We start from the raw sequence: 27129 nt of genomic DNA on the forward strand, positions 1-27129 counted from the left end.
TTAAATGATTACATAAAATGTACTTAATGAATTGAAGATATTATTTTTATAAGACACTTGAGAAAGAAAGCTAGTGTGCTCAAGTTTTTCAAGGTTGTAAAATATGATCTTCAATATTGTTGGTTTTCTAGATCTGAGAAAACAGAAATACATTATGTCAACCTAAGAAGCTATTGTTAAAGGGTATACTATAAAACAATACTCAAAGACAAATGGAAATATTCCTTGGTCTTAGATGCAATAACTTGACTTCATAAAGATGTATATTATCCCCAGCTTAACAGTACTCTAATAGAATTTCAATGGGTATTTTTTCTGAAACCAGACAAATTCATTCTAAAGTGCACATGGGAAAATAATCATACAGGCATATTTAGGAAAATCTGGGAGGAAAGAGGATCAATGAGGAGAGATAATCCTATTAAGTACCAATAAACTTTATATCCTCTACAATTAAAATAGTGTGGTATAAATAGATGAACAGATCTAAAACATAATAGATTATTCAGAAATAGGACCATGTAAAAAGAAAATGTATTAATGAATAAAGTGGCATCTTAAATCACTGGGGTGAAGACAGACTTGTTAATAAATGGTGTTAGGACAACTGCACAGGTATTTGAAAACAATAACTTGGGATCCATAACATATATGATACTCCAGGAAAAACTCCAAATGGAAAAAAATGAGCTACGCAAGTGCTAGAAGAAAACCTAAGTGAATTTGTTTATAATCTTTCTGTGGGGAGACCTTTTAAAATATGTTCATCATCCAGAAGCAATAACAAAAAAAGATCAACAAATCTGACTATATTAATAAAAACAATCTTTGTGAAAAAAACATTATAAGTAAACTTAAAAGACAAGTGACAAACTGGGAGAAATATAATTGCAACATATGTCGTAGATAGATTCAACTATTTACAAATCACTCAAAAATTAAGAAAAGCAAAGATTCATACACACCAAAACGATAAGCACCTTTAAATGTATGAACTTCGTTGTTGTCAAGAGAAATGCAGATTAAATCTACAATGAGAAAGTTCTTTCACTTTACTATATATTTGAAAAGTTCATAATAAATCATTGAGAAACACTCCATTACGATATTTCTCACTATCAGATTGGCAAGCATTAAAAAATATGAAAACACATTTGTCTGTGATCAACTAACTGGAATTTGAATCTGAGTTGGGTAATAGGCCATATTATTATTGTAATTAAAGTTAAATTTCTTGGGTGTGATTGTGGGGTTGTGGTTATGTAGGAGTGTGTGCATGTCCTTATGAAATATATATATACTATGGTATTTATGGGTAAAATATCATGAGGCCTGGAAACCTACTTTCAAATACTTCAACTCAACAAAAGTGGTGTGTGTTTTTATTATAGACCAGTGGTGTTTGTTTTTTGTTGTTTGTTTTTGTTTTTTAACAGTAGAAAAGAAAAGCTTTATTAGAAGGAAAAGTACACTTCTAGACATGGAGGTGGGCCTGAGCAAGAGAAGCGTGGCTCAAAAGGCCTAAACCAGTGGTTTTTTTTTTTTAAATTTATTTATTTAAATTAGTTTCAAGTATACAATACATTGGTTAGATATCTATATAGTTCATAAAACGATCCCTCCAATTGCTCCCTCCCTCCCCTGGCCCTCCACCTAGCCATCATATTAATGCTAACTGCAGTCTATGGCCATACCCTGAAGGAACCCAATCCAATCTGATCTTGGAAGCTAAGCAGGGTTGGGCCTGGTTAGTACTTGGATGGGAGACCACCTAGGAAGATCAAGTGCTCTAGGCATAAAAAAAATAATAATAAAAAAAATTAGGGATTGTAAACTGACAAGGTTCTTGCAATCTGTGAGGTCAACCAAGGGTTGCCTCGCCTAAAAAAAAAATGCTAACTGCATTCCCTGTCGTGCTCCCCATCCCCATGACCATCTATCAACTACTAATTTGTACTTCTTTAACCTTTCACCCCATTCCTCCAGCTCCCCAACCCCGTTCCCCTCTGTCTGTCACCAAATTGTCCACTGTATTTGTGAGTCTGTTTTTGATTAGTCTTTTTGTTCCTTAGATTCTGCATATAAGTGAAATCATATGGTATTTATCTTTCTCTATCTGACTTATTTCACTTAGCATAATAACCTCTAGGCCCATCTATGTCATTGCAAATGGTAGGATTTCATTTTTTTTAATGGCTGAGTAATATTCCATTGTATATATGAACCATAATTTATCTAATTGCCTGTTGATGGGCATTTAGGTTGCTTCCATACCTTGGCTATTGTAAATTGTGCTGCCATGAATATTGGAGTGTATAGATCTATACGAATTATTATTTTGGTTTTCTTTGGATAAATACCCAGAAGTGCAATTGCTAGGTCAAAAGGTATATCTATTTTTAATTTTTTGAGAAACCTCCATACTGTTTTCCATAGCAGCTGTACCAATTTGCAATCCCACCAACATTGTATGAGGGTTCCCTTTTCTCTGCATTCTCGTCATCACTTGTTTTTTATTTATTGATGATAGCCATTCTGACAGGTGTGAGGTGACATCTCATTGTCATTTCAATTTGCATTTCTCTGATGGTTAGCGACCTTGAGCATCTTTTCATATGACTATTAGCCATCTGTATTTCCTCTTTGGAGAAGTATCTGTTCAGGTCTTCTGCCCATTTTTTAATGGGATTTTTTTTTTGTTGTTGAGTTGTATAAGTTCTTTATAAATTTTGAATATTAACCCCCTTATCAGATGTATCATTAGCGAGTATTTTCTCCCAAACAGTTGGTTGTCTTTTTGTTTTGTTGATAGTTTCCTTTGCTGTACAAAAACTTTTTAGTTTGATGTAATTCCATTTGTTTATTTTTTCTTTTGTTTCCCTTGCTCAAGGAGATATATCTGAAAAGAAATTCCTGTTAGCAATATTAGAGAGTTTGCTGCCTATGTTTTCTTCTAGAAGTTTTATGGTTTTGGGTCTTACATTTAAGTCTTTAATCCATTTTGAGTCTGTTCTTGTATACGGTATGAGAAGATGTTCCAGCTTTTTTTTTTTTTTTTTTGCATGTATCTGTCTAATTTTCCCAACACCATTTATTGAAGAGGCTGTTTTTACCCCATTGTATAGTCTTACCTCCTTTGTTATATATTAAGTGAGCGTATAGGTGTGAATTTATTTCTGGGCTCTCTATTCTGTTCCATTGATCAATGTATCTGTTTTTATGCCAGTACCATGCTGTTTTGATTACTGTAGACTTGTAGTATAATTTGATATCAGGTAGTGTGATATCTCCAACTTTGTTCTTCTTTCTTAAGATTGCCATGGCTATTCTGGTTTTTTTATGGCTCCATATAAATTTTAGGATTATTTGTTCTAGCTCTCTGAAAGATGCCATTGGTATTTTGATAGGGATTGCATTGAATCTATAGATTGCTTTGGGTAGTATGGCCATTTTAACGATGTTGATTCTTCCTATCCATGAACACGGTATATGCTTCCATTTATTTGTATCTTCCTCAATTTCTTTTTTCAATGACATAATTTTCTGAAAACAGGTCTTTTACCTTCTTGGTTAATTTGTTTTCTCAATTTCTATTTCTAAAAGTTCATCATTGGTGTATAAAAATGCCATTGACTTCTGAATATTTATTTTGTAACCTGCTACTTTACTGAATTCATTGATCAGTTCTAATAGTTTTTTTGTGGAATCTTTAGGGTTCTCTATATATAGCATCACATCATTGGCAAATAACAAGAGTTTTACTTCTTCTTTTCCAATTCGGATGCCTTTTATTTCTCTTTCTTATCTTACTGCTGTGGCTAAAACTTCCAATACAATGTTGAAGAGGAGTGGTGAACGTGGGCATCCTTTAGACCAGTGTTTTTTAATTGGAGACATTTGGCAATGTCTGGAGACATTTTTGGTTGTCACAACTTGGGAGGGGGTGCTACTGGCATCTAATGAGTAGAGGCCAGAGATGCTTTTAAGTATTCTACAAAGTACAGAGCAGCCCCTTAGACAACCCAAAATGTCAATAGTGCCAAGGTTTAAATATCTTATATAGACAGAGAGCAATAAAGCAAACAGGGCTAAAATTAACAACTGGGTAATCTAGGTGATTATATAATTATACTATTCTTTCAACTTTTCTGTATGTTTGAAATTTTTCAAGACAAAACATTTAGCAAAAAAGGAAATTAAAAATATATAATAAAAGGAGTCTAGGAGAGACAAAAGAAGATGAAATGATAAAACAATAGGCCATACCTAGAAAAAACAATAATGGAAGGTCTTTTAAAAAAATTATTATTAACCTATGGGAATAAAGAAAAGATAGAAAATTCTACCTAGTCTGTTTTTTGGTAATGAAAACACAGCCAGCACATTAAGGTGAGAGATTTTCAAATGAAGTTTTTAGATAGCTTCTTTTATAATCTTATATATCTTCTACCTGGCTTTCACTGTGTGATGATCAGACAGATAATTTTATATTAAAACTAAATACTTCATACTAAATAAATTCATATTAAAACTAAAGCAAAACGGGAAAACTGGGAACCAGCAGTTGGTTTCTTCCCTACAGGGCTCGAAAAACCCATAGCTGAAAATCAGGCCTCAGAAAGTGGTTACTTAAAAATTTTTCTTACGTTAACGATATAGTAACATAACATAACTGGTATGGTTTGCAAAGCTACAGTTTTATCTTATTTTATCATCCATCATGTTCTGACTAGTCCGGGACTAGGAGGTGTTAGAAAAGGCGAAATAGGTTTACTAAGAAAGTGGGTTTTGTTAAGGTAGAGTTAAATGATAAGGATGCTAGCTTTTACCAGACCTGACTTGCAGTCCTTGCTTTGCGCTATGACCTCCTTTGGTCTCATTCAGTTTCTGCTTATTTATAGTCCTTAGTTTTTCTTCTTTCTCCGGCACTGTTTTATTACGCAGAGTGATAATTGAATAGGTTGACATTTTTGTAACACTTTTCACTGTACTTGCCATCCCCAGTAATTCTTGTTTCTCTGAAACTCCACCTGTGAAAGCAGGCATCCAGAGCTCTGTGGGGAGGATGAATACAGCTAAGAATAAAGGAGTCAGAGCTCAGCTTTCAATTTTAAAAGACTTAGAAGAAACAAGTTTTCACAGGAAGGCTTTCAATGCAAAGGTCTAAGCACCTGAGAGAGAAAGAAACGGGTCTTCTGAATTCCAGAAGATTCACTTTAAATAATCTAGAAGGATGTTTATTAAACTAACTACTATAAAATAGAAGCGATGCAAGATATGACTAAAGTACACCATTCCCACCCAAAAAGAGAGTGAGATGCTTGCCACTTGATGGAAAGAAGAGAATCAAAGAAGACTAAAGGAGGGTTACATGGGGCGCCTCTGAGAGGGTTCCACCCTCACCTTCCTTGAGAGTTGAAACCCCACCCCCACCCGCACTCCAGACACCTGGGAGGATTTTGTGGCAAAACATTCTTTGTTCCTCCTGGAATCTGGGAGAAGGAAGCCCTAAAACAGCACGAGGCAATTGCAGCAGAGTAGAAATGGGCGTGCAGTGGTCCCGAGAAGAGACTGAGTTACCTCACAAGGTCACCACTCAGTCAGCAACCACCTTCAGGTCCATGAGGAGTGTGGAGTTAGGAGGGGGAATGGGACACACTGTAAGACTTAATCTTGCCCATTAAAAGCACTCTGGTCACTTCCATATCAACTCAGGCTCAGCTCATTACTTGGTCTTTTGCAGTTAGGGTTGCCCTGTAAATTTGAATTTCAGATAAAAAGATAAACTTTTTTTCTTTTCTTTTCTTTTTTTTTTAGTATAAGTATGTCCCCTGCAATATTTAGGACATACTTATACAAAAACTATGATTTGTCGTTTATCTAAAATTCAAATTTAAGTGGGTATCCTGTATTTTTATTTGCTAAATCTGGCAATTCTATTTGGAGTTTCTCTCTCCGTTTTACTCTTTCCTTCCCCTTCCCTGGCAGAGCAGGAAGAGCAGGAAGCTTAAGTAACAGCGTGGCATCACAGGAGAAGCTTGCGGTCTGTATGCTGTCTTTTACTCCTATCAGCCTTTCCTGAGAGGCCTCTTTCCACTTTGGGCAGTAGCCTCTTCTCTCACTGCGTCCTTTGTCCCTGTAATTTGCAATCTGTTCTCTTGGCAAGAACTCAGGGCATGGGGAGCTTCCACTGAGGACTCTGGCCCACCTCAAGTCTCACTGTACTGGATTGCTCTGTGTCTCTCCTGGTTTTGTCTGTCGATCTCATGACTTCTGCTTTGAGGTCCTGTTACCTTATGTCTCAACTTCTTCTATAGCTCTCTCAAAAAGCATGGAAATTTTTTCAGATATCCTTCATGTCTCACCAAGCTGAGGGGAACTTGAAGGTTACCTCTCTCTTCATCCCTTCTAGAAGTCCAGTTATAAATATATTAAACCTTCACACAGGCAGTTTTATTGCACTTCGCTTTATCATGCTTCACAGATGTTGCATTTTTTTACAAATTGAAGGCAGAACCCTCCACCAACAAAAGAATTATGACTCATTTTATTGCGATACTCTATTATGGTGATCTGGAACGAAACCTGCAATATCTTCAAGGTATGTCTGTATTCTGTCCAGTAGTCTCTAAATCCTTTTTTAAAGATTCTTTTTTTTCTCTGTGCTTCAGCTCAAGCATTTTTCTATTTTTCTATTTCCCAGCTCACGAATGCTCTTTTCTGTAGTGTTCTAATCTGCTTAAACCTCTGTATTGCATTTTCATTTCTGTTATTGCACTTTTCAGTTCTAGAATTCCACATAGTTAATTTTTATTCTCTAATTTTCTGGTAAAACTCTCCGTTTTAATGTTTTCTTTATCTTTTCCAACATATACTTGGACGTGTTAATCATAGTTATTTTGAAGTCGTCAGCAAAACTCCACTAACGAAATCCCTATGGACTTTGTTTTTTTTTCTTTTGACTTTCGATCATTTACTTCTGTCTTTTAGTATGCCTAGTGATTTTTTATTGCATGCAGACATCATATATGAAAAACTGCAGAGGCTCCAGGTGGTGTTATCTTCCTCTAGAGGTGATAAAGTCTCTACCCTCTGTGAGGCGGAGAGATTTGTTCACCATAGTTGAAAACTGCAGAATATCAGCTCACCTCTCCAGGTCCATCTTTCTGCAGAACCTTGGTCCCTCTGGCCATGGTTGCCTCGCAGCTGTCCAGTGCCTTTAAGCAGATGTTTTGTTTTATGTTTTTCTTTTTCTATTTGTTTGAAGCAGTAGCATTTCTCTTATATATCCTTACTATCTTATTTTTGGTCTTTTTGAAAATTAATTGTTGGTAGAGGTTTGAGTATATCTTCTATTTATCATGTTTGTAGATTGTGTGGCTTCTTCAATCTGCAACTTGAGGCCTTTTATCAGTTTTGGAAAATGTTAATCACTATTGCTTCAAAATTGCTTCTGCCTCATTGTTTCCCCCCTTGTCTTCTTACTCTAATTACTCATACATTAGACCTTCTCATTTTATTTTTTAGTTGTAAAATTTCCATTTGGCTCTTTATTATTTCAGGTCTCTGCAGAAGTTCTCAACATGCCTTTCATTACATTGATTACCTTAAGCTTTGTTATTTTGGATGCTTTATCTGATAACTCAAATTGTGGATCTTTTCTATCATTTGTTTTTCTGTTCATTTTTATTCATATTATCATACCTCCTTTGTGTGTGTGTGAGTGTACGTATGTGTATGTGTGTGTGTGTATTTCAGACATTGATTTTAAAGTATGTTCGTAGAGATAATGTGAAGCCTAAAATGTTGATATTTTTCTTCAGGAAGGACTTTTTTTTTTTTTGCTTTGCAGATGTTCAGGGCATTCTGGGGATGCTTTCAATCCAATATCAAAGTTTTTTTTTTTTTTTTTTTTGTTGTGAGGTCCTATGTTTTGCTAGGTCACTCCAATTCCTAGGTTGCAGTCTGGGTCCCAAACCACAAAAAAGGAGTTGGCTAAGGTTACTAGTTCCCCTTGTTTTAGTGGGTCCTACATTCCACTCCCTGTCCTTGTAGCCTTGAGAAGCTTTCGACATCTGTTTACTGTCTTATAGAAACTGGCAAATGCATCTATGGCACAGTTAACCTCAGTCATGGGCTTACCTCTCTGGTTATCTTTCTTTCCCCAGAAACTGGTCCAATATTTCTCTACTATCTTGTTAGCCCTCTGATACCTTTAAGATTATTTTTCTGAGGGTTTTTTCAAGTTGTCCTAAGAAGGAAGGCTGTGAGAATTATCTGTTCTGCCATTAGCAGAAATGTAAGTTCTATGTATTTAATATTAATTCCCCTAGATTGTCTAGATATTTGTAATGGGAGATGTACCGAGTTAGTCTTAGTCCTTCATGTTGCCTCAGTGTAAGGACTAACCATTAAAATTATAAACAGCACTATACTGGTTAAAAGCTTGGTTTCTGAAGCCAAAGAGATTTGGGTTTAAATTGTGGCTTAACAGCTTTTTACTTTTTAGAAAATCTGGAATAGAATTTGGAGAAAATCATCTCCAAATTCTTTGTTCTTTGAAAGTATAATTAATTGTGAAGAGAAATAAGATAATGTTTATAAAGCATTTAGCACAAGATTAGCCATAGGGGAGTACTCTAGAAACAGGTTGTTGAAAAAAGAAATCTTGGCTCTATGGAAAAATATCCTTTTCAGTGGAGAGAGTTGATGATTACTACCTCAATCAAATGATCAGACTTACCCTCCAACATAGTAGGTCAGACATTTTGAACTTCTTAATGTGATGCAGTAAGAAGTATATTATATCACCTATGTAATATAATTGCTAATTATAATTGAATCAAATCATGAAGAGACAATCAGACAAATCAATTACAGAACATTCTACAAGATAACTAGCCTGAATTCTTAAAAAAAAAAAAAAAAAGTCAATATCCTGAAAAAGAAAACCAAAGGCAGGGATGCTTTTGGTTAAAAGAGATTAAAGGGGCATAAAAAATATGCATGTGTAAACCTTGTTCGGATCCTGAATTGGAAAAAATCTATAAAAGATGGCTTTGGAGACATTGAGGAAATTTAAATGTGGATTGTGAATTAGATATTATTGCATTAATGTAAAATTTTAGATGTGATAATGATATTGCAAATAGGATATACTTATTCTTAGAAGATGCATGCTGAAATACTTGGGGGTGAAATATCATTCTGCAACTTTTCAAACTCTCCAGCAAAAATAAATAAAACAAATGTGGAAATGTTAACAACTGGTATACCTAGGTGAAGGGTATACATAAGAGTTTTTGTCATATAATTTTACTTTTCTGTGGGCTCGAAAATTTCAAAATAAAAAGTTGGAGAAACATTCTTGGCTCTTCCATTTGAGTTATTCATTCTCAGATTAAGTTTTTAATTCAGAAAAAATTTACTTACCAACTACTAAGTATTATATACTGAGGAGTAGTGATGAATTAGGTAAGTGCATTCTCTAACTTTGTTTCCTCATTCATGACATGGAGATAGAGTAATAGCCAGCATTTATTGAGTGCCTACTCTGCACCAAGCCACTCTGCTTGGTGCAGAGTAGGCACTCAATAAATGCTGGCTATTGTAATAAATCAACTTTGTCTATTGTTGATCTACTTCCATCCATTTGATGTTTTTGGTCTTTCAACTCTACTTTAAATAAAAATGCGTGATCTTCTATCTTACGTATTCTTCTTCCCAATCCATATCCTGATATTACCACTCACCTTATTTTTGTTATTATTATTAGGGCATTTGAAGTTTTAAAGAGATTATATTAAAGTGGTTAGAAGAATGTTATATTATTTCATATTAGGTATGTGTAGATGTGACTATTCTAAGGTCTAGAGTACATATTCAGATAGATTTTATTGTGATTATGTCCTGGTCTAAGATTGGATTATAAACGAAGGAATTTTTAAAAGTTTCTAAATTTATTTTTTAAAATATAAGATCTTGAACTGATTAAATATTTAAAAACACTAGAAATTCCCTAATGCTCTATCCTAATAATCCTTCCTCTTTTACGAACTGTATATATTTGACATGTTATTTTATCTATGAGTAAGAGCACTTCTTCCATGTTACTCCACCCACTCATGGTCTCAGATGCTAATGGCTCGGTCTGATAAATGTGTTGTTCATTCAAAGCCCATACCATAAAATTTATCATTGAGTTCCAAAACTTTCCTTTCAGTTTAGACTGTGATTACAGTTCATAACTTATACAAAGAATTATTTTAATGCAATAGTACCACAAAAACCAAACTAAAGATTATTTACATAACTTGCAAAAGTAATTCTTAACAACTTTAGACCTTAGTGATTCCGAGCAATAAGTGATACTTTTGGATCAAGTGTATTTTCAAGTGTTTATTTAAAGAATAAAACAAAACATTTCTATTTTCTTATTTTCCTCTTACAGTTTTTGAAAAGATTAGAACAATTATTCATATATTAGCATTAGCATTAAGTTTTACATTGCACTTCATTATAACCTTGTCCATTTATAATATAGTAAATTATTTCTTATTTCTTATTAATATATAATAGAATTAAAATAAATAATGCTGAAATAATTTAATAAATCTTTATGGAATACCTAATATTTTCTATGCTAAAATGTTTTGTAGACATTTTATACCTCTGACCACAGATTCAGAATGAACAATTTGGTATAGTAAATACTATATCATCTACTTTTAAGAAAAAGAGAACAAAAGTTAAAGATTCCTGGAAAGCGATAAACTTTAACATAGTTAGGTATTTAGGGTTCTCTAAAACAATATTTTTCTTTCTTTTAAATGTGTAGAAAACAAAAAGTTTATCTTGGTTAGCTTGGTAATCTATGAGTAGTACACTAGATGGTGCTATAAGGCTGTTAGAAAGAAAGAAAGTTTTAGTAGAAAAAATACTAAGGCAATTCTGATGATAGTTAAGTGTTTCAGTCCCTGAGAGCAATTCCAGATATGTAGGCAAGTAATGTTCATAAGTTTTAGCCCTATGTCAGATAAATCTGAAGCTAAACCACAAATTTAGCACATTTTAAAATGGTTTTAATGTTTGACAATTCAATCTGATTCTACTGAAATAGAAATTTTAGTTATTGAAATATAAATGTATTATATATTTAAACATATTGCTATTAATTTCATTTAGGAGTCTTCTCATGAACCTTATGCCCACCATTTAATGAATCTCTAAGTCAATCTCTTCAAATGGTTTCCTGAATTTCTGAGTTATCAATTAAGCAGAAAATATTAATCAAACTCTCTTATTAAAGTACTGCAATATATTAACACAAATATATGAAACAATACATTAGAATCACTCTATTAGTACAGTATTTCTTATATAAATAACATTTCATGATTTTTTCACATTACAGTAAAATCAGAAAAATATTTTTTTTACTAAAGTGCCAAATAAAAACAAAGCTTTTCTTTTATAATATTTTCTACTTATTTTAGATATTAAATATTCAAAAAGGTGAACAAAAGGTGAGTAAAAATATACCTTTTGCACCCTAAGAGTTATTTTAGTTTTAAACTAAGTTATGAGATCTGTTCGTGATTTTTCTGCACATCTTTTCAGCTCTGCTTCTAGAATTTCTCCCCATGTTTCAGCATCCATCGGGTACATGATTTTTTCTGGTAGGCTAACGGAAGAACATAAGTTGCTGTATCTGCCACTTAGCCAATTGAATTTCACTTTACTCTTCTGGTAATTCCTCTGTAGTGTGTACTGAAAGAAGTAAATCAACATCATCAATGTAGAAGTTGGTTGGTTAGTGAATTTGTTTGAAACCAGAGAAGCTGACTGACAGGGCTGAAAACATAAGTATTTACATTGATATATACATATATATATATGTACTAGTAAGTGGGTGTGTAGATGGAGAGAGGGGAGGCTAAAGAGGGAGGAAGAGAGAGAGGGAAGGGAGGGGGCGGGAAGGGAGGGAGCGAGCAAGCAAGCTAGCACAGCAAACCATAGAGTTTGCTGGGGGTTTTGAATAATGTGGAGTGAAAAGAAGTAGCCACTTTCCTTTCGGCTATCAGAAGAAAATGCCCGAATGTAGGATTTAAAAAATGTAGAAGGGATGGGAGACAGTATGGTCTGCAAGAAAAGAATAATAATTCAACTTTAAGTCCAAAAGCCAACACGCTCTGTATGTCACTCTGTATATAAAATCCTACCTCCTTCAAGCAGAAGGTAGAATTAGTTCAAACCTACCACCTTATTTTAAGAACACTGCAGACCACAAAAATTAAACTTACCATCCAGGAATAACCACTTTTTCGATCATCATCTATTTCTCTTTTGCACACAGCTCTTATAGCCAAGCAATGAGGTTCCCATAAAAAGTCATTTTTTGTTATTGTGCAGTTCCAGCTCCTGCATGTCACTGAAGCCCGGCACAGACTCTGAACATCCAGCAGACTGAAAATTTGTAAAGAAATTTCTCTAGGCAGCAGTTCAAAGTTATTTAGACTCTCCGTGTTTTCCTTCTCAGCATCGACAGAGTTCAATTCTATGTCAGAAACTCTTGAATTACTGCTCTTCTTGGAGTTTTTCTGCATAGTTTGATGTTTTAGTAATGTAAGCTCACAGGTAATCTAAAAGGCAGAGTTTAAACATACTCAGTCTCTTCAGATCAGACTATAGATCCTACTCTGAACCAGATACTTTCTGCGGAATGATTTAAAGAACTTTAACTTTCTCTACTTGAGCTTCTCAGTCTGTAAAGCTCCTCTTGTGTGCGTTCTTGCAAGGATTAACAGGGATGATGTATAAATCATCTAGCCTCACATCTGAATTGCACATTGGAAGCACTTGACAAACATTACTTCTTTTTAACATTTTTAGTAAATGCAGTTGTTTCTAAACATGTCTTTCTGCTCCCAAAGAACATTATCTAAAAAAGATGAGTCTTCACGGACTAAAATTTATTGCATTTAGTAGAAATGACTGTTGTGAGAACACATTTGATTCCAAATATTTATTAAAAACACCTTTGAAAATGTGTATGACTCAATGTTATTAAACTCCTGGATACTTATTGTCTGTGAGAACTGATGCCTTATCATTAAGTTCTCTATCTACAATTTGTGACTTAATCACAAACCTGATGGACATTTAGTAGTTTATATAAGAATTGCTTATCTGTTTGTATCTAATGGGTAGGTACTCATATTTGACACAAATACTGTCTGAAATGGACAAGAGGTTGAGGTCAGGATTATAATGACACAAAGTCTCAAATATTCAATTCGGTTTATAATATCAATGTTTTAGAAATGGCCTCTTGAAGCTATCCTACATGCATAATTAATTATGAACCAAGGATAATAGTAACTGAGGCCATCAAGCAACAGTGATGCTCACCACTATAAACAATGTTTATAATTTAGCTATGTATAGCATGTGACTAAAGATTTTAAAGTCTAGTTTCAGCTAATTTACCAAAGGTACATGGTGTAGACTTCTGAAATTGGCTGAAAAGCAAGAAGCTATTTTTGTATATAAAGGCAGCTTATACTTACTTAAAATCAGTTTATTCCATTTTGCACTTCTCTTTTCAATCGGTAGTGTTGGAGGAGGGGTTTGAAGTACAGCTAAATACTTCTTTTAACTTAGCTCATGACAAGTCCCCTTTCTAGATGAGCTACTCACCAAACGTTCCTGGACTTACCAAGACCATAGTTGCTTCCATTCATTTGGTTGTTTATGATCCAGATTAACTGTGGTGCTTAGAATTTTAATGTCCGTATTCAACGGAGGACTTCCTCTTGAGGGTTTGGGAAAGAAAACAAACTGGTAAAGACAAGGTCATGATTCATCCGCAAGTTTTTGCCACACACCTCCGCCCTCTCACCATCAATACAAACCAAAGCCAAACTACTATATTCTTGAAAAGAATCTCATATGAGGAGAACGTTACTGTTTGTTTCTACTCCCAAGATCTCACTGAGGAATAAAATGCGTTCGCCCGTTACAGTTACTCCACAGGAGGCAGAAGCTTTTGAATTTCACAGTTATGGGGGGGCGGCGGCGGCGGGCGCGGTGGTAATGGTGACCACGGCGGCGGCATGCATAATAATTACTAAAATTACCACTACACTATTCTGGCTAAAAATTTAGGTTTACGGTTTAATTATTTAACGCCCACGAACGGTGGCTTAATAATTCACTACTTAAGTATTTAATTAATACTTTTACTCCAATGATTTCATTGCAAAATTAATCATTCCAATATCGCCACGTAATCATTACCAATACTAGGCGAATATGGATCCAACGGCATACGGCACCACACCTACTTGGCCGGCACTGCGGAAAGTCGGTGCCTTAGCGAGGTTCCTAAAATTCCATCAGGCATCTTTCCTCTTCTAAATCCAGTTTTGCCTAGATGCCTGCAAACTTACCTTCTTCTGCATCTTCTTTACAAATCAAACTTTTCCGAATTACCTCTCTAGTTAGGGAAGAGCTCGTCCCCTTTCAAGTGTCACACAGAGGGAGGGATCCGGAGGCAGCGCACATCTGGCGGCGGGCGCCTCCTGGCTTTCGGGGAGCCCCCACCTGCCCAGACCCCGCAGGTAGGAAGGAACGACCCCACGTGCCATCTGAGCCACCCTCCTTGAGGGCCCCGAGCAGACCGCACCTGTCGGAGCTCGAAGAAGCCAGGGCACTGACAAATGGACAATAACAACTACGAGCACCGACTGTCACTGCAGCTGCGCGCCGCTGAGCGGAGCCTGCGCTGGCGCCAGAGCTGAGCCGCTGACCCTACTGCCCGCTGCCCGCGGAAAAACACCCTACCCGTCCAGCGCGGCGCGGTCTCCTTCCAGGATTTAAAACCTTGGGCTTTGAATGCTTCTCGTCATTCCTCCGGCCCTGCCCACTCTAGCCCCGCCCCACTGACTCGGGATTCGCGCAGGCGTAGAGAGAGGGGCGCGCATTTCCTTTGGGGATTGGTAGTTTTACCGGCGCGTCTCGGCTCTGCAAGGCAGGACAGGGAAGCCGTCGCGGACTACAAGGTCCGGCGTCCTCCAAGACGGGAGGGCGGTGAGAAGGAATGGGGGAGTGAGTAAAACCGGGCCTTTTGAACAATGGTTTGAGGAGGTGTGATGGGGAAATCCCTCTGTGCGTCACTGACCCGAGGGCGGGGCGGGATTCGGGACCCGTCGCTAGGCCCCTGCTGCACTAGGACTTGACAAGCCGGAGCGGAGTCTTTGCGCCCCTTCCCCCCTGTGCTTTTCCGAGGCCTCCGTAGGCCCCGCGCGTGTCCCTGGAAGGCGGAAACGGCTGCGGGGACCGTCTCCTTTGAAGGGGCCTACTCCTCGCCGCCATGTCCGGGGGCTTTGAGCTGCAGCCTCAGGACGGCGGCCCCCGGGTGGCCCTGGCGCCCGGGGAGACGGTGATCGGCCGCGGGCCGCTGCTGGGAGTAAGTGTGGCAGGGGGCTCGGCTGGCCCCGGAGAGCCGTGCAGGATCCTCGCTGGCTCTTAAGGCCTCACTCCCCGTCCTGGGCCGATTCCCCACCACGCCAGCACTGTCTGTCTGGTGTATAGAAGTTTGGGGGCAGCACGTTATTCACTCTACTTTAATCAACTCACAAACGTTTCCTTAGGTTGCCTTTAAAAAGCACTGATTTCTCTTACCATCTTTGTAATCTTATGCAGGGGGTTGGCAAACTATGGCCCTGGGTCCAAATCCAGCCTGTACAACCTGTACTAACAATGGTTCTGAAGTTTTAAAATGTAAAGTGTATACAAACAAACAAAAACGCTATTAGCCTTCCTGGGATAATAATTGATTCAAGGGTTGTGGATATTGCCTCTTGGCCTGACAGGTCCAATATTTACAGAAAAAGTTTGCCAACCTCTGCTTTTATCTCTTCTAGAATAATTTCTTATTAGCTTTTGGCCTCTTTTGTGTGACTGGCCTTACTTTTATTGTAACAATCTTTTTCAGTAATATCAATGGCTAACCTTTGTGTAGTGTGTGGTAAAAACCATGAGTTAGGTGCTCTTATTATCCTCATTGTTCAGATGAGAAAAATGAGCTATAGATGTGTTATTTAAAGGGTACACATAAGCTTTTGGATACACAGTGGCACTAAGCTATATAGTCTCCATTCTTTGGGATGTTTAGGAATTGGAAAATTGGCCCGTTGCATTCTGGGATTTTGTAGATCTCTAAATACGTACATTTTTATGGTTTTCTTAACATTCAACATTTCCTTTTTAGCGCTCACTTTGTGCAGCACATTTTGTAGACTCTAGCAGTGTAGGTCATACAAAGATGAATGAGAGACGGGTTGCTACATGAGTAGGACTTTTCTCTTGGACTCTGTGGACAAACGGGTGTCAGTGAGTTAATATCAGAGAATAAGGAGTGTGGACTGTTATCCTGGTTAACCTCCATTGTCTAAATGGACCCTTCTCCAAGCAGGAAAAGGAGTGATAATTCAAAGTTGTAATAAGGAAGTCATTCCTAAAGGGGTGTGTGCGTGCGTGCGTGCGTGCGTGTGTGTGTGTGTGTATATATGCATGTAGTAAAGTCAATTAAAGTCGAAGTGCACTCCCTTCCCCATATCTGTCCTTCTGTCCCACTCCTCTCCTACCCCTTCTCTCCCTCTCCCTCTCCCTCATATCTCCATCTCTGTCTCCGTCTCCGTCTCCATCTCTATTTATAAGTTAGAAACTTAAAAGAATATGTGCTTCATCTAGAAGTCTTTCGACTGGTAACTGAAGAATTTTGATTTTCATAACAAATTTTATCACCAGTGCAGTACTGCGGACCTGGTTAAAAGATCGATGAATTTTAGGCCTGTGTTCTTTAAACATGCCAAGAGGTTGCAGACCCTTTGATTATTTATAGCTTGATCTTTTGTGTTACAGGTTTGTTCTTGTGAGATGGGCCTATTTGGTTTCTGTTTTTGAAAATGGTAAGGTGTAGAAAGTCAGTTATCTGGATTGAATTTTGCTTTTCTTTTTCAAATGATCATTCAGCAATGAGACTCTATTGCCAAGTTTGGCAGATATTAGAAGTGTTTATGAACGATATCCTAAATGCATGAAAGGAAAAATTTGAGGAACACACGGATTATCTTGTGGTTTTTAAGGTTTTGATGCTGACAGATGCATGTATTTCTTCTCTGAGGTGGTTAAAATGCAACATGAGAGCTGCTTTTTCAAATGACACCAAATTTAGTTAGGTGTTTTTGTTTTGTTTTGGTAATGTGAGAGAGCAGATTTGGTTCTAAGTGGGAAAACTCCGGAAGTTCATTGTAAATTCATATCCATCTGAAATGATTAATAATAAGAAGAATGATTTTTGAACTCCCTTACTTAACTAGCCATGTTCTTTGGAGACAAATTTCATAAAACTCTATGGGCATACAAACATAAAGGTTTATAATTTCAACTTGTAGCCTATAGCCATGCCACCCTGAACAAGCCTGATCCTGTCTAACCTTGGAAGCTAAGCATGGTCGGGCCTGGTTAGTACCTAGATGGGAGACCACCTAGGAAGACCAGTGCTGTAGGCGTAAAAAATAAAAATAAAGGATTGTAAGCTGACAAGGTCCTTGTAATCTGTGAGGTCAGCCAAGGATTGCCTCACCTAAAAAAATAAAAATAAATAATTTCAACTTGTAAAACAGTCTTAGTGGTCAAACAATTTGAAAACAAGAATGTCTTTATGTCTTTAGAGTGGCAAGAAAATGTAGAGAACAGAGCAGAGTGAAATTTAATTTTATTGTGTTCTTTGCTTTAGTGTGAGTCATCAGCAAACCCAAGGTCTTAGTTTACTTACTAGGTTGTAATTGTTTCATGATCTGTACAAATAAAAACGGTTTACAGCGGGATGAATCTCTAGGGATTTATCCTGGGTGAAAACGGCCAATCCCAAAGGTTGTATATTGTATGATTTCATTTATACGACATTATTGAAATGACAAAATTATTAAATTTGAGGACAGGTTAGTAGTTGCCGGGGATAAAGAAAGGGGTGGGACAGCAGGAGGGAATCAGGTGGGTATAAAACAGCAGCAGGAGGGATGTTTGTGGTGACGGAAATATTTATATCAAAACCTTATCAATATCAAAATCTGATTGTGATAGTGACTATAGTTTTGCAAGATGTTACTACTGGGGTAAACTGGGTGAATGGTATGAGGGATCTTTCTGTATTAAATATATATCAACCACATTTGAATCCACAGCTATCTTAAATAAAAAATTTAATTAAAAAAAAGGTTTTACAGTATAACATCTCAAGCAACAGAATATCTGTAGGCCAAACTATTTGCTTTATGGTTTTTCTTTAATTAAAGCTGATTAGTCATTACACTGTTAAATGAAAACTGCCATTTCTGATTTCACATCTTCCTTATTCTGTTTTGATAGCAGGGATTATAGGACAATCCCTTATGATCTGTTTCTTTCTAAGGAAATTGAACAGTACCAGGTATCTATCTAGTGAGACTTCCTAAAGGCAGATGTAATTGGCCAGATGTCATGGGCTTTTATATAGACTCTTCAGGTGGTATCAGGTCACCACTTCTAAGAATGCTGTAAGTATCTCACAAAGTTTACACAAAGTAGCTGCTCCCCATTCTGGCAACTCTGTGTTATTCCTGCTTGTTGCAGAATTTCACAGGCTGTCCGGGAGTACTAGTCCTACTTGGTCCAACAATGTTTGTCCCTAGGGATGTGCCACGCACTCCTAACTGCTGGATTTGCCTCTCCCTCACTTAATTATTGAGCCCAGTATAATGCCTGGCACATAATTGGTCTTTAACATATGATCTTTTCCTTCCTTTTCTGCATTTCAGCTTCTCACTCTTCCAGTCCTCAAAAAGAGTCTACTTGTAATTTAAGTGTAAAAAGGATATAGAGTTTGGAAGTGAATTTTAAGAGTAAAAAGCAGTACTACCTACTGTTAAAGCTTAAGGAACAACATTTATTATGGATTAAATGTTAACATTTTTTCTATTTTGTTGACTAATATTTTAATAAATTTAGAAAATAGTTGATGAATAAATACTGTAGTCAGATGGGAGGAATGAAAGAAATAACTCCTTGTTCTTGTGAAATTTATAGTTCAGTAGCTATGAGAGACATAGAAGCAAGTAGCTAAATGAGTTATAGCCTCAAGTGGGACTGGAGGCAGGCAGGCAGCTTGAGTGAGTGAAGTGGGAAGGAGTAAGAAAAACAACACAAAAGGACAATAATAAATGATAGCATTGTCATAAATGATAACTGCTTCAATATGTCAGTGATATATTGAGCTATGAAATGTTAAAAGTTAGAATTTTGGTAGGTGGAGAGTTGGGTGGTAGGAAGGAAAGATCTTTCAGACTAAATGTATGATTTAAGATCTAAGATTTGAAAATATAGGTATATTGGATAATTGGATAAGTGATCACTAGATGTGGGATAATCACATTACATCAGTGGTCCCATTTAACTTTTACAGACATTGCTTTTAGAGTATTTATTAGTTTTTTTAATAGGCTTTATTTTATTGAGCAGTTTTAGCTTCATAGCAGAATTGAATAGACAGTACAGAGAGCACACTCTATATACCCCTCTACCCCTACACATGTGTACCCTCCCCCATTATCGACATCCTGTACCACAGTGGTATATTCTATGAACTTATATTGACATGTCATTATTACCCAAAGTCCATAGTTTATTCCAGGGTTTACTCTTGGTGTACATTCTATGGGTTTTGACAAATGTATAATGACATATATCCCCCACTGTAGTATCACACAGAATAATTTCACTGCCCTAAAAGTCCTCTGTGCTCTGTCTACTCATCCTTCCTTTCCCTTCCAACCCCTGGCAACTGCTGAACTTTTTACTGTCTTTTCCAGAATAATATATAGTTGGAATCATACAGTATGCATATGTGGACTTTTCAGATTGGCTACTTTCACTTAGTAATATGTACTTAAGGTTCTATTGTCTTTTCATGGCTTTTTAATGATGTTCCATTGTCTGGATATTCCACAGTTTATTTACCTATTGAAGGACATCTTGGTTACTTCCAAGTTTGGCAGTTATGAATAAAGCTGTTATAAACATCCATGTGCAGGTTTTTTTGTGGACATAAATTTTCAATTCGGATAAATACAGAACTCAGTTGTTGGACCGTATGACAAGAATTTGTTTAGTTTTATGAAAACTGCCAACTGCCTTCCAAAGTGGCTGTACCATTTTATATTCCCACCTCAACAAATGAGATTTCCTGTTCCAAATCTTCATCAGCATTTGATATTGTCAGTGTTTTGGGTTTGGGCCATTCTAAAAGGTGTGTAGTGAGTTACATATGTATGTGCATGTGTGTTTTTACTAAATCAGTGTCTGCAAATTATTATCTGCCATGTACTACTCAACCTGAATATGCCATCTTTTCATATGCCTCTGTGCCTCAGTCCCAGCTCCTTTCTCTGGTAATTTGATTCTTTAGGTAGTATCTGAATATCTATATTTTTAAAAACTCTGAGGATGATTCCGTTGCAAAACCAGAGTTGAATACCACTTCTAGACAAACTCTCAAGAGTAGGTCTTTAAGAAATGTCTGCTGAGCCGAACGAAATAACTATTCAGGAACTTTAATTTACCAAATTCAAGTGGGGATTTAAAACCAGTTTTGTCTTCCTAAGCTCTGCTTATATTTTTACTCACCATGTTGCCTCAGTCATAATATATTAATGATAAGGATGATGTTCTCACATTTGTATAACATTCACTATGCAAGCAGCACTGCGAGCCAAGCAGGTTGAGTGAGTTGAAATTTCAGTGACATCAAGTCAGCACAGGTCTATCATATAGCCTGACAATTCAGCAACCTTGAATTAGGAGCTGAGAAAGTATTGAGTTTTACTTTTAAAAATCTAAATAATCCATATTTCATCAGTATGGCGGATTAAATAGGTGTTTGTGAGGTAGCCTTATAACCTTAGTACCATTTACACTGTCATTCATGTGGGAAAGTATATTCACAAATTTTGAAAACTACTTCACATCCACTCTATTAATAATCTTTTAAAGAGAGCTTATTTGTAAATTGGAGTCTGTCCAGAGAGCCTCTGGCCAAAATCAAGTCTATTTCCTCAATTTGTTTTTTCTTAATATCAGAAATTGGACTATTCCATGTGTAATAATAAACATCTTGTATCAACTGACTTTTGCTCTGTTGAGGAATAAGATCCACATAATATCTAATGTTATGACAAAGTCTCAGTGTTGATGATTGAACTTTGGAGTGTATGCTGAACCCGATACTGGGAAGCACTCTAAATAAGAAAATTAAAAAAAAAAAAAATTATGGTTTGTCTGCTAGTTAGCAGGTCTTAATTTTAGATTTTATTTGCTTTACACACATACACACACAAAGTTGGAGGGAAGGATTTTATGCAAATGATGCCTAAAGAAGATCCCATGCTTCTTTAGGTTGTGCATTTTCTCATAATATAGCCTCAAATCCCATACCAGATGATTTTCTTTTTGTCTCTACCGTGAAAATTTAAATTTGTTTATTTTTATTTGTTGTTGATAGAGCAAACTAGATACTCTTATGTGAAAGCATTGTAAATTACAAAGTATTGTATAAGAAAATTTGTATTATCTTAGCCCTTGGTGTGTTATGTAGTTTATATTGAAAAACAAACAAATCTTAATTCTTCTCTGCATTAGGGAACATTAAATTCATGAGATATATTATACCTATCTATGATATTCAGAATTTTTTCTAGGAAAAGATCTTAAAAATTAAATGGTATTGGTTTTCAGTAAATATATATAGGCAAAAATGAAAAGTACCATTCTATTCTATTTCAGGATCTAGTAGCTCTTCTCCTTTTACTTTATTCAAATTTTTTATTTTTAGAATTTTGGAAATAAACAGGTTAGAGACCTTGATCCAAAACCTCTAAGCATTTCTGCTGGTAGCATAAGAAAATCTTCATTTTGTTTGACTTCAGTAAATGCCAAAAACAACCCCCCATAATTGCCAAACAAATCACAAACAGTTCTTTTATATTTTCATGTCTTTATCTTTGGACACAAACATCATGTCTTAAAAAATGGAGAAAGGATTTGTACCTATATCGCAATGCGTGAAACATTCAATTCAAAACCAGAAAATCAAAGATAAGGGATCTACATTTTATCAATACAAAAGTGATATAAAAATAGAGTCCTGTTCCTATTCAGAAAACAATATGAAGAATTCAAATGAAAAGGTATTTTTCTATAGTATCTGAAAAAAAAAAAAAACCCCTGCTATTTTAGCTGTTGCTAACAAAGGATAAGAGTGATTTTTGCGTCATCCTTCAACCTATGAATTCTTCAGGATTTCTTTTCTGAACTTCTCCCATAAGATACTCAGTTCTTTTAAAACTAAAGGAAGTTTTTGTTCTTCAGTGCTCAATTTAGTTAGCTTTTCTGTTTATTATTCCTCTGTAACTGACTGAACATAATTTATTAGGCGTCCAGTATCAATATAACAGTTGTTAGAGTAATGAGTATTAATAATCATAATTGCTTTTGGCTGTAAATAACAAAAAAGTGCAAACAGGATTTTAACCAAATAGATATTTTCTTCTGTAGTAGAGGGCCAGTCAGTCAGGACCAGTGCAGCTACTTAAGGAGTGACCTTTTCTGTGCTCCTCCTTGGTCAGCCTTTGCATGTGGCTTTCATGTCTGTAGTCATAGATGCCTGCTGTACCTTGAGGTGTCACATTTAAGCAGGAAGAAAGAAAGGTAGAGGTCAAAAGGCACCTGCCGATTGAGCCTATTTCTTTTTATCAGAAAGATAGTAATCTTTCTAGAAGCTCTACTCTGTTTTGAATGTAGATTTTGTTGTTTTGTTAGTCAGATATGGTGAGGCTGACAGGTTGGTAGATGACTGCCATTGAAAAAATAATTTATTGCAGTTTCCAAGAGAAAGAAGGGCACACCACGCAGGGCCACACTCGAGAACTCTGAGGTTGGTGGAAGGCAGAAGGTGGAAGAGAGAGGGAGCCAGGGAAACTGGTGGAGAAACCTTTATTGTGGTTTGCTCTTACCCTCTGGCAAGGCAGGGTAAGCAGGTTTAGTTTGGTCTAATTTGAATAATTTTGTTGGGCTTTGCTCCGTAGGGGCTGCCCCTAGTTGGCTGATGCCTCACCCTTGGGTGATTAAGGCAGTGTCAAAGCCAGGTAAAGTCTGGAGATTGGGAGTAAGGTCTGCGACTGGTTAGTTTGCATGTGAGAGGTGCACTTGCTGGTGAGTGATTTACTGTCTCCAGCAACCTAATATCCCTGGGAGGGGTAGTCATTTCCTAGTGTGCAATGCCCCAGATACCAAAGCAGCAGATACAGAAACTAGAAAATATGGTTACAGTCTTTCTTATGTATTTTGCCAGATCTATGTTGCTTGGCCATCCATAGCAAAGGAATTCTAGGCATTTCGATATTTTTTAACTAAGCACATTGTTACCCTAACAAATTGGAGTACTATTGATACTGAAGAAGAAATAAGTAGATATTAAGAAACTAGTAGTATGTAGTATAGTATCACATGTGAATAATTAGGATCTAAAAAGTATATGTGTAGTTTAATCATGAGTTGCAAATTCAAATACCCGTAGAGGCCAGGTGTTCAATAAAGGGTGAAAGGGCTCAGTGGAATTAGTAGGGAATGCTGGAGACTGTCGCGAGGTGGAGGGTCCATATAACCTTCAAAGTAAAATTAAAACACTGTGAGTGATTTGTGGCCTATTGGCTATGAGTTTGTGGTACCTAGTCTAAATTAAGGAAAAAAATTTTTAAAAAATTACATGTAACTAAATAGAGGTTTAATTTACTGAAGAGACTATAAATAGAATTATACTTCATTTATCATGTTACTTAGTAATCATGTATACTACGTTTTCTAGATAATTTGATGATAACTCTTTTAAGTACCAATATTTTTGAAATTTTAACTTTTTTCTCCTGAACATTTCATTTTGAAAGATTTCAGACCTGTAGAAAAGTTGAAAGAATAGTACAATAAACATATATATATATATCCTTAACTTAGATTAACTGATAGTTAACATTTTACCACATTTTCTCTCTCTCTCTCTCTCTCTCTCTCTCTCTCTCTCTTTCTCTCTCTCTCTCACACACACACACACACACCCATTTGAAAGTATACAACATGCATTATGGCACTTTATTCCTAAATATGTCAACACATATCACCTAAGAGCAAGGACGTTTCTGCATAAATAGTAAATAAGTACAGACATGTACACAAAAATACTCATTATCACTCTTAAGAAATTTGTAACTGCAATAAATTTTAATATTATTCAGTTTTACCCAACTTTTCCAACAGTGTTCTTTTTAGCATTTAAAAAAAAAAATTAGGATCCAATCAAATTTTATCTTTAATCTAGACCTATTCTATCTTTCGTGGCACTGATGCTTTCAGGAGTCCAGGCCCGTTTCATAGAATGTCCACAAGTTTGATTTGCCTGATTGTTTCTGTATAATTAGGTTCAGGTTAAACATTTTAGACAAGAGTATTCTATAGGTGTTGTGAACTCAGAGCAGCATATCAGGAGGCCCAGTTACCAGTTTGTCCTTTTGCTGGTGATTTTATTAGTGTGATTATTTGGGGAAGATGGTGTTGGCCAGACTTCTCCCAGTGAAGATGTCATTCCTTTTGTGAATGATCTGTGGAGTGGTTGGAAACTTCACGAATATTGTTTCCCATCAAGCTTTCACCTGAAAGTTAACATCCATTGAGCCTTTACTGAGTCATTTATTACTTTGGTAGTCACAACATAGTGATTTTCTGGTTCCATCATTTCCTCTACGTTAGCTGGCATTGTTTTATAAAGAAAGTCTAGTCTCATTCTCCCAGCCTTAGCCCCAGCCCCTTTCTTGAGTTCAGTGTGAACTCATGGGTTATGTTTGTATTCGGTATGCTGTATTCCATTATTATCATGATTCATGTTGATGCCCAAATTGTTCCCAGTTTTGCTGGACCTCTCAACTGCTGGATGTGAGATGTGTTTTCAGCATTTCCCACTCAAGGTATGACTTTTTTTCTGGCGGTGGCAGTATCTGTGTCCCACCACCTCTAGGTTCTCCCTCCTTCTCTCTTCTTTTCCTCCCAGTTGCCACTTGACTTTCTGTTCCAGCGTAGGTCCTGAAGCTTCATCTGCATTTGATATTTCTTTCTCCTTTTACATATAAGGTTATGGTAATCTCCATTTCTCAGTGCTTTAGATGTAGGATATAGGTGGTGGTATTTGCTTAATTTATTGATCTCTGATTTTTTGGATGATGTGTGGAGTGATTAGAATTTTGGCGGCTACAGTTATTCTGTATGAAACAAATTCCTCGATTTTAACTGTTTTTATGTCTAAGATACAAAATGTCTGATTTTCAAATGAAGTTTTCATTTAAACCTGGTGACTCGTGGTAATCAATAAGCAAACTTGGGTAAGCCTTTGGTACCTTTCGAAGGATGTTATGTCATTTGTCCCTACTCTCAATAGCCTCTAGCTGACATGCTCTTCGGATTCTTGAGTTTCTTTGCTTTTCTATTCCCTCTTTTCTATAGCCTTTCTCTGTCCTCTAGCAGACCAACATCAGTCATTTCCGCATACCCGCCATTGACAATGCATTGCTTACTAAACCCTGTCCGCTTTATTCTCTACTGTGAATAGAGAATTGGGAATTTAGGTAACACATCTTGTTAGACTCGAGTATGATGTTAGAGTAAATAGGACCAAGCGAAAGCCTGAAGGCCTCTTGGAGCTTTATTTAGAGCTTGAATTTTCTCAGAATGTCTGATGCTTATTAAATAGCCATTCTGCTTTATTACCAATTCTTTAGTATGTTCTAGTTTGGACAATTAAGCTACTGGTAAATATTCTAAAAGATAATGTTTTATGTATTGATAATGAGGGAAGCAGTGCAGTATTAAGAGCAAAGGTGTCTCTGGAATCAGATCCTATAGATTCAAATCTGGTTCTGCTGCTTATTGGCTCTGTAACTTCAAATAGTTGCTTAACCTCTTTGCACTGTCATTTCTTACCCATAAAAGTGAAGATAATAGTATCTTCTTAATAGATTTCGTGAAAGTTAAAAAAGAATACATAAGTGTGGAACAGTACCTTGGTCTTGATAAAGAATTGCTCTTACAGTTACTGTATTAATAAGGATGTATGGATTCTTACTCTGCACAAGGAGCAATGATCAGCTGTTAGATAGACTAGGTCATGAGATCTTTAGGATAATCTATTTGTGACCTACCCTCCACTTACCACCCACTCTCCTCAACTCATCTTGAAATTAAAATATTTGTTAAACCTTTAAGCTTTCCATTGAGAGCATAAACTATTTTATTTTATTTTTTAGCTTACTCATTATTTAGAGGTATGGAAAAGGGATAGTTATAGCTAAGTGCCTGAGTGATATTAATTTCAAAGATTCTTAAAAACGCTTTTTTGGTACTCTAGAGATACGCAGCTTGCGATGCAATTACACTGTCATGGAACCGTGTGACCACTAGAGGTCACATTGTACTTTATATTATTTAAAAATCTTTTTCTTGTTAGTGCCTGTGAAGCTTACTTCAAAGAAAGAGTGAACTAGGAAAAGTCCATTATTGCTTCCTGCAAAAATATAGCTTGAAAAAAAAAACCACACTGGACTATTACAGGAACCATCATAATATGTCATGGATTTAGATTTGGCAGTTTATTACTCTGTTGGTTAGAAAATCAGTTTGTATTATTGAAGTTAACAATGAGATCTTAATACCCAAGTTAGAAATAGAAACTTCTTACTCTTGCCACAGAATGATTTGAACTTCTTGAAACTACGTCTGAATGATTACATGTAGGTGTAGAGTCATATGAATATTTTTCTCACATTTGTTTTTATTAATAAGAGTATAGATTTGGAGTACTACCTACTCAAAGAGTGGCCTGCACAGGTTACTTAAATTCTCTGGACTTTCAATTTCTAAATATGTAAAATGTGAATAATAGCAGTAACAGTATTATGGTAAATCTCAACATTTAAGTGAAAGTTCTGTGCA

At 36.3% G+C, this 27129-nt stretch overlaps 2 protein-coding genes and 2 pseudogenes across 7 annotated transcripts in view; 3 read left to right on the forward strand and 1 right to left on the reverse strand.

Annotated features, from left to right (window-relative positions):
• Nucleotides 1-1680: 1680 nt before the first annotated feature.
• On the forward strand, nucleotides 1681-1796 carry LOC120594675 (uncharacterized; annotated as a pseudogene).
• Nucleotides 1797-10378: 8582 nt separating this feature from the next.
• Nucleotides 10379-14951, reverse strand: FBXO48 (F-box protein 48). Of its 4 annotated transcripts, none has more exons than XM_039852389.1 (4): nucleotides 14845-14951; nucleotides 13718-13813; nucleotides 12303-12641; nucleotides 10379-11769 (listed from the first exon to the last, which is right to left on the reverse strand). In XM_039852389.1, exons 2-4 carry the CDS (start codon nucleotides 13736-13738, stop codon nucleotides 11575-11577), a joined length of 555 nt encoding a protein of 184 aa, XP_039708323.1. In that variant the 5' UTR covers nucleotides 13739-13813; nucleotides 14845-14951; the 3' UTR covers nucleotides 10379-11574. The 4 variants fall into 4 exon arrangements, with proteins under 4 accessions (XP_039708323.1, XP_039708324.1, XP_039708322.1 ...); XM_039852390.1 differs by having other exon boundaries at nucleotides 14687-14909; XM_039852388.1 differs by having other exon boundaries at nucleotides 14494-14909.
• A 219-nt stretch (nucleotides 14952-15170) lies between these two features.
• The window catches only part of APLF (aprataxin and PNKP like factor), a 63092-nt gene continuing 51133 nt past the window's right edge, over nucleotides 15171-27129 (forward strand). Inside the window, exon 1 of one of the 3 annotated variants that reach the window (XM_039852383.1) lies at nucleotides 15171-15469. In XM_039852383.1, coding sequence (XP_039708317.1) covers nucleotides 15374-15469 — 96 coding nt within the window. In that variant the 5' untranslated portion in view covers nucleotides 15171-15373. Of the gene's footprint in view, nucleotides 15470-16955; nucleotides 16974-27129 lie in introns of those variants that run through there. The other 2 variants (XM_039852382.1, XM_039852384.1) reach the window with 2 other exon arrangements.
• LOC120594707 (uncharacterized) lies at nucleotides 17459-17576 on the forward strand (annotated as a pseudogene).

The sequence above is a fragment of the Pteropus medius genome, unplaced genomic scaffold, assembly GCF_902729225.1.
Source record: "Pteropus medius unplaced genomic scaffold, Ma_sr-lr_union100, whole genome shotgun sequence".
Classification (NCBI taxonomy): domain Eukaryota; kingdom Metazoa; phylum Chordata; class Mammalia; order Chiroptera; family Pteropodidae; genus Pteropus; species Pteropus medius.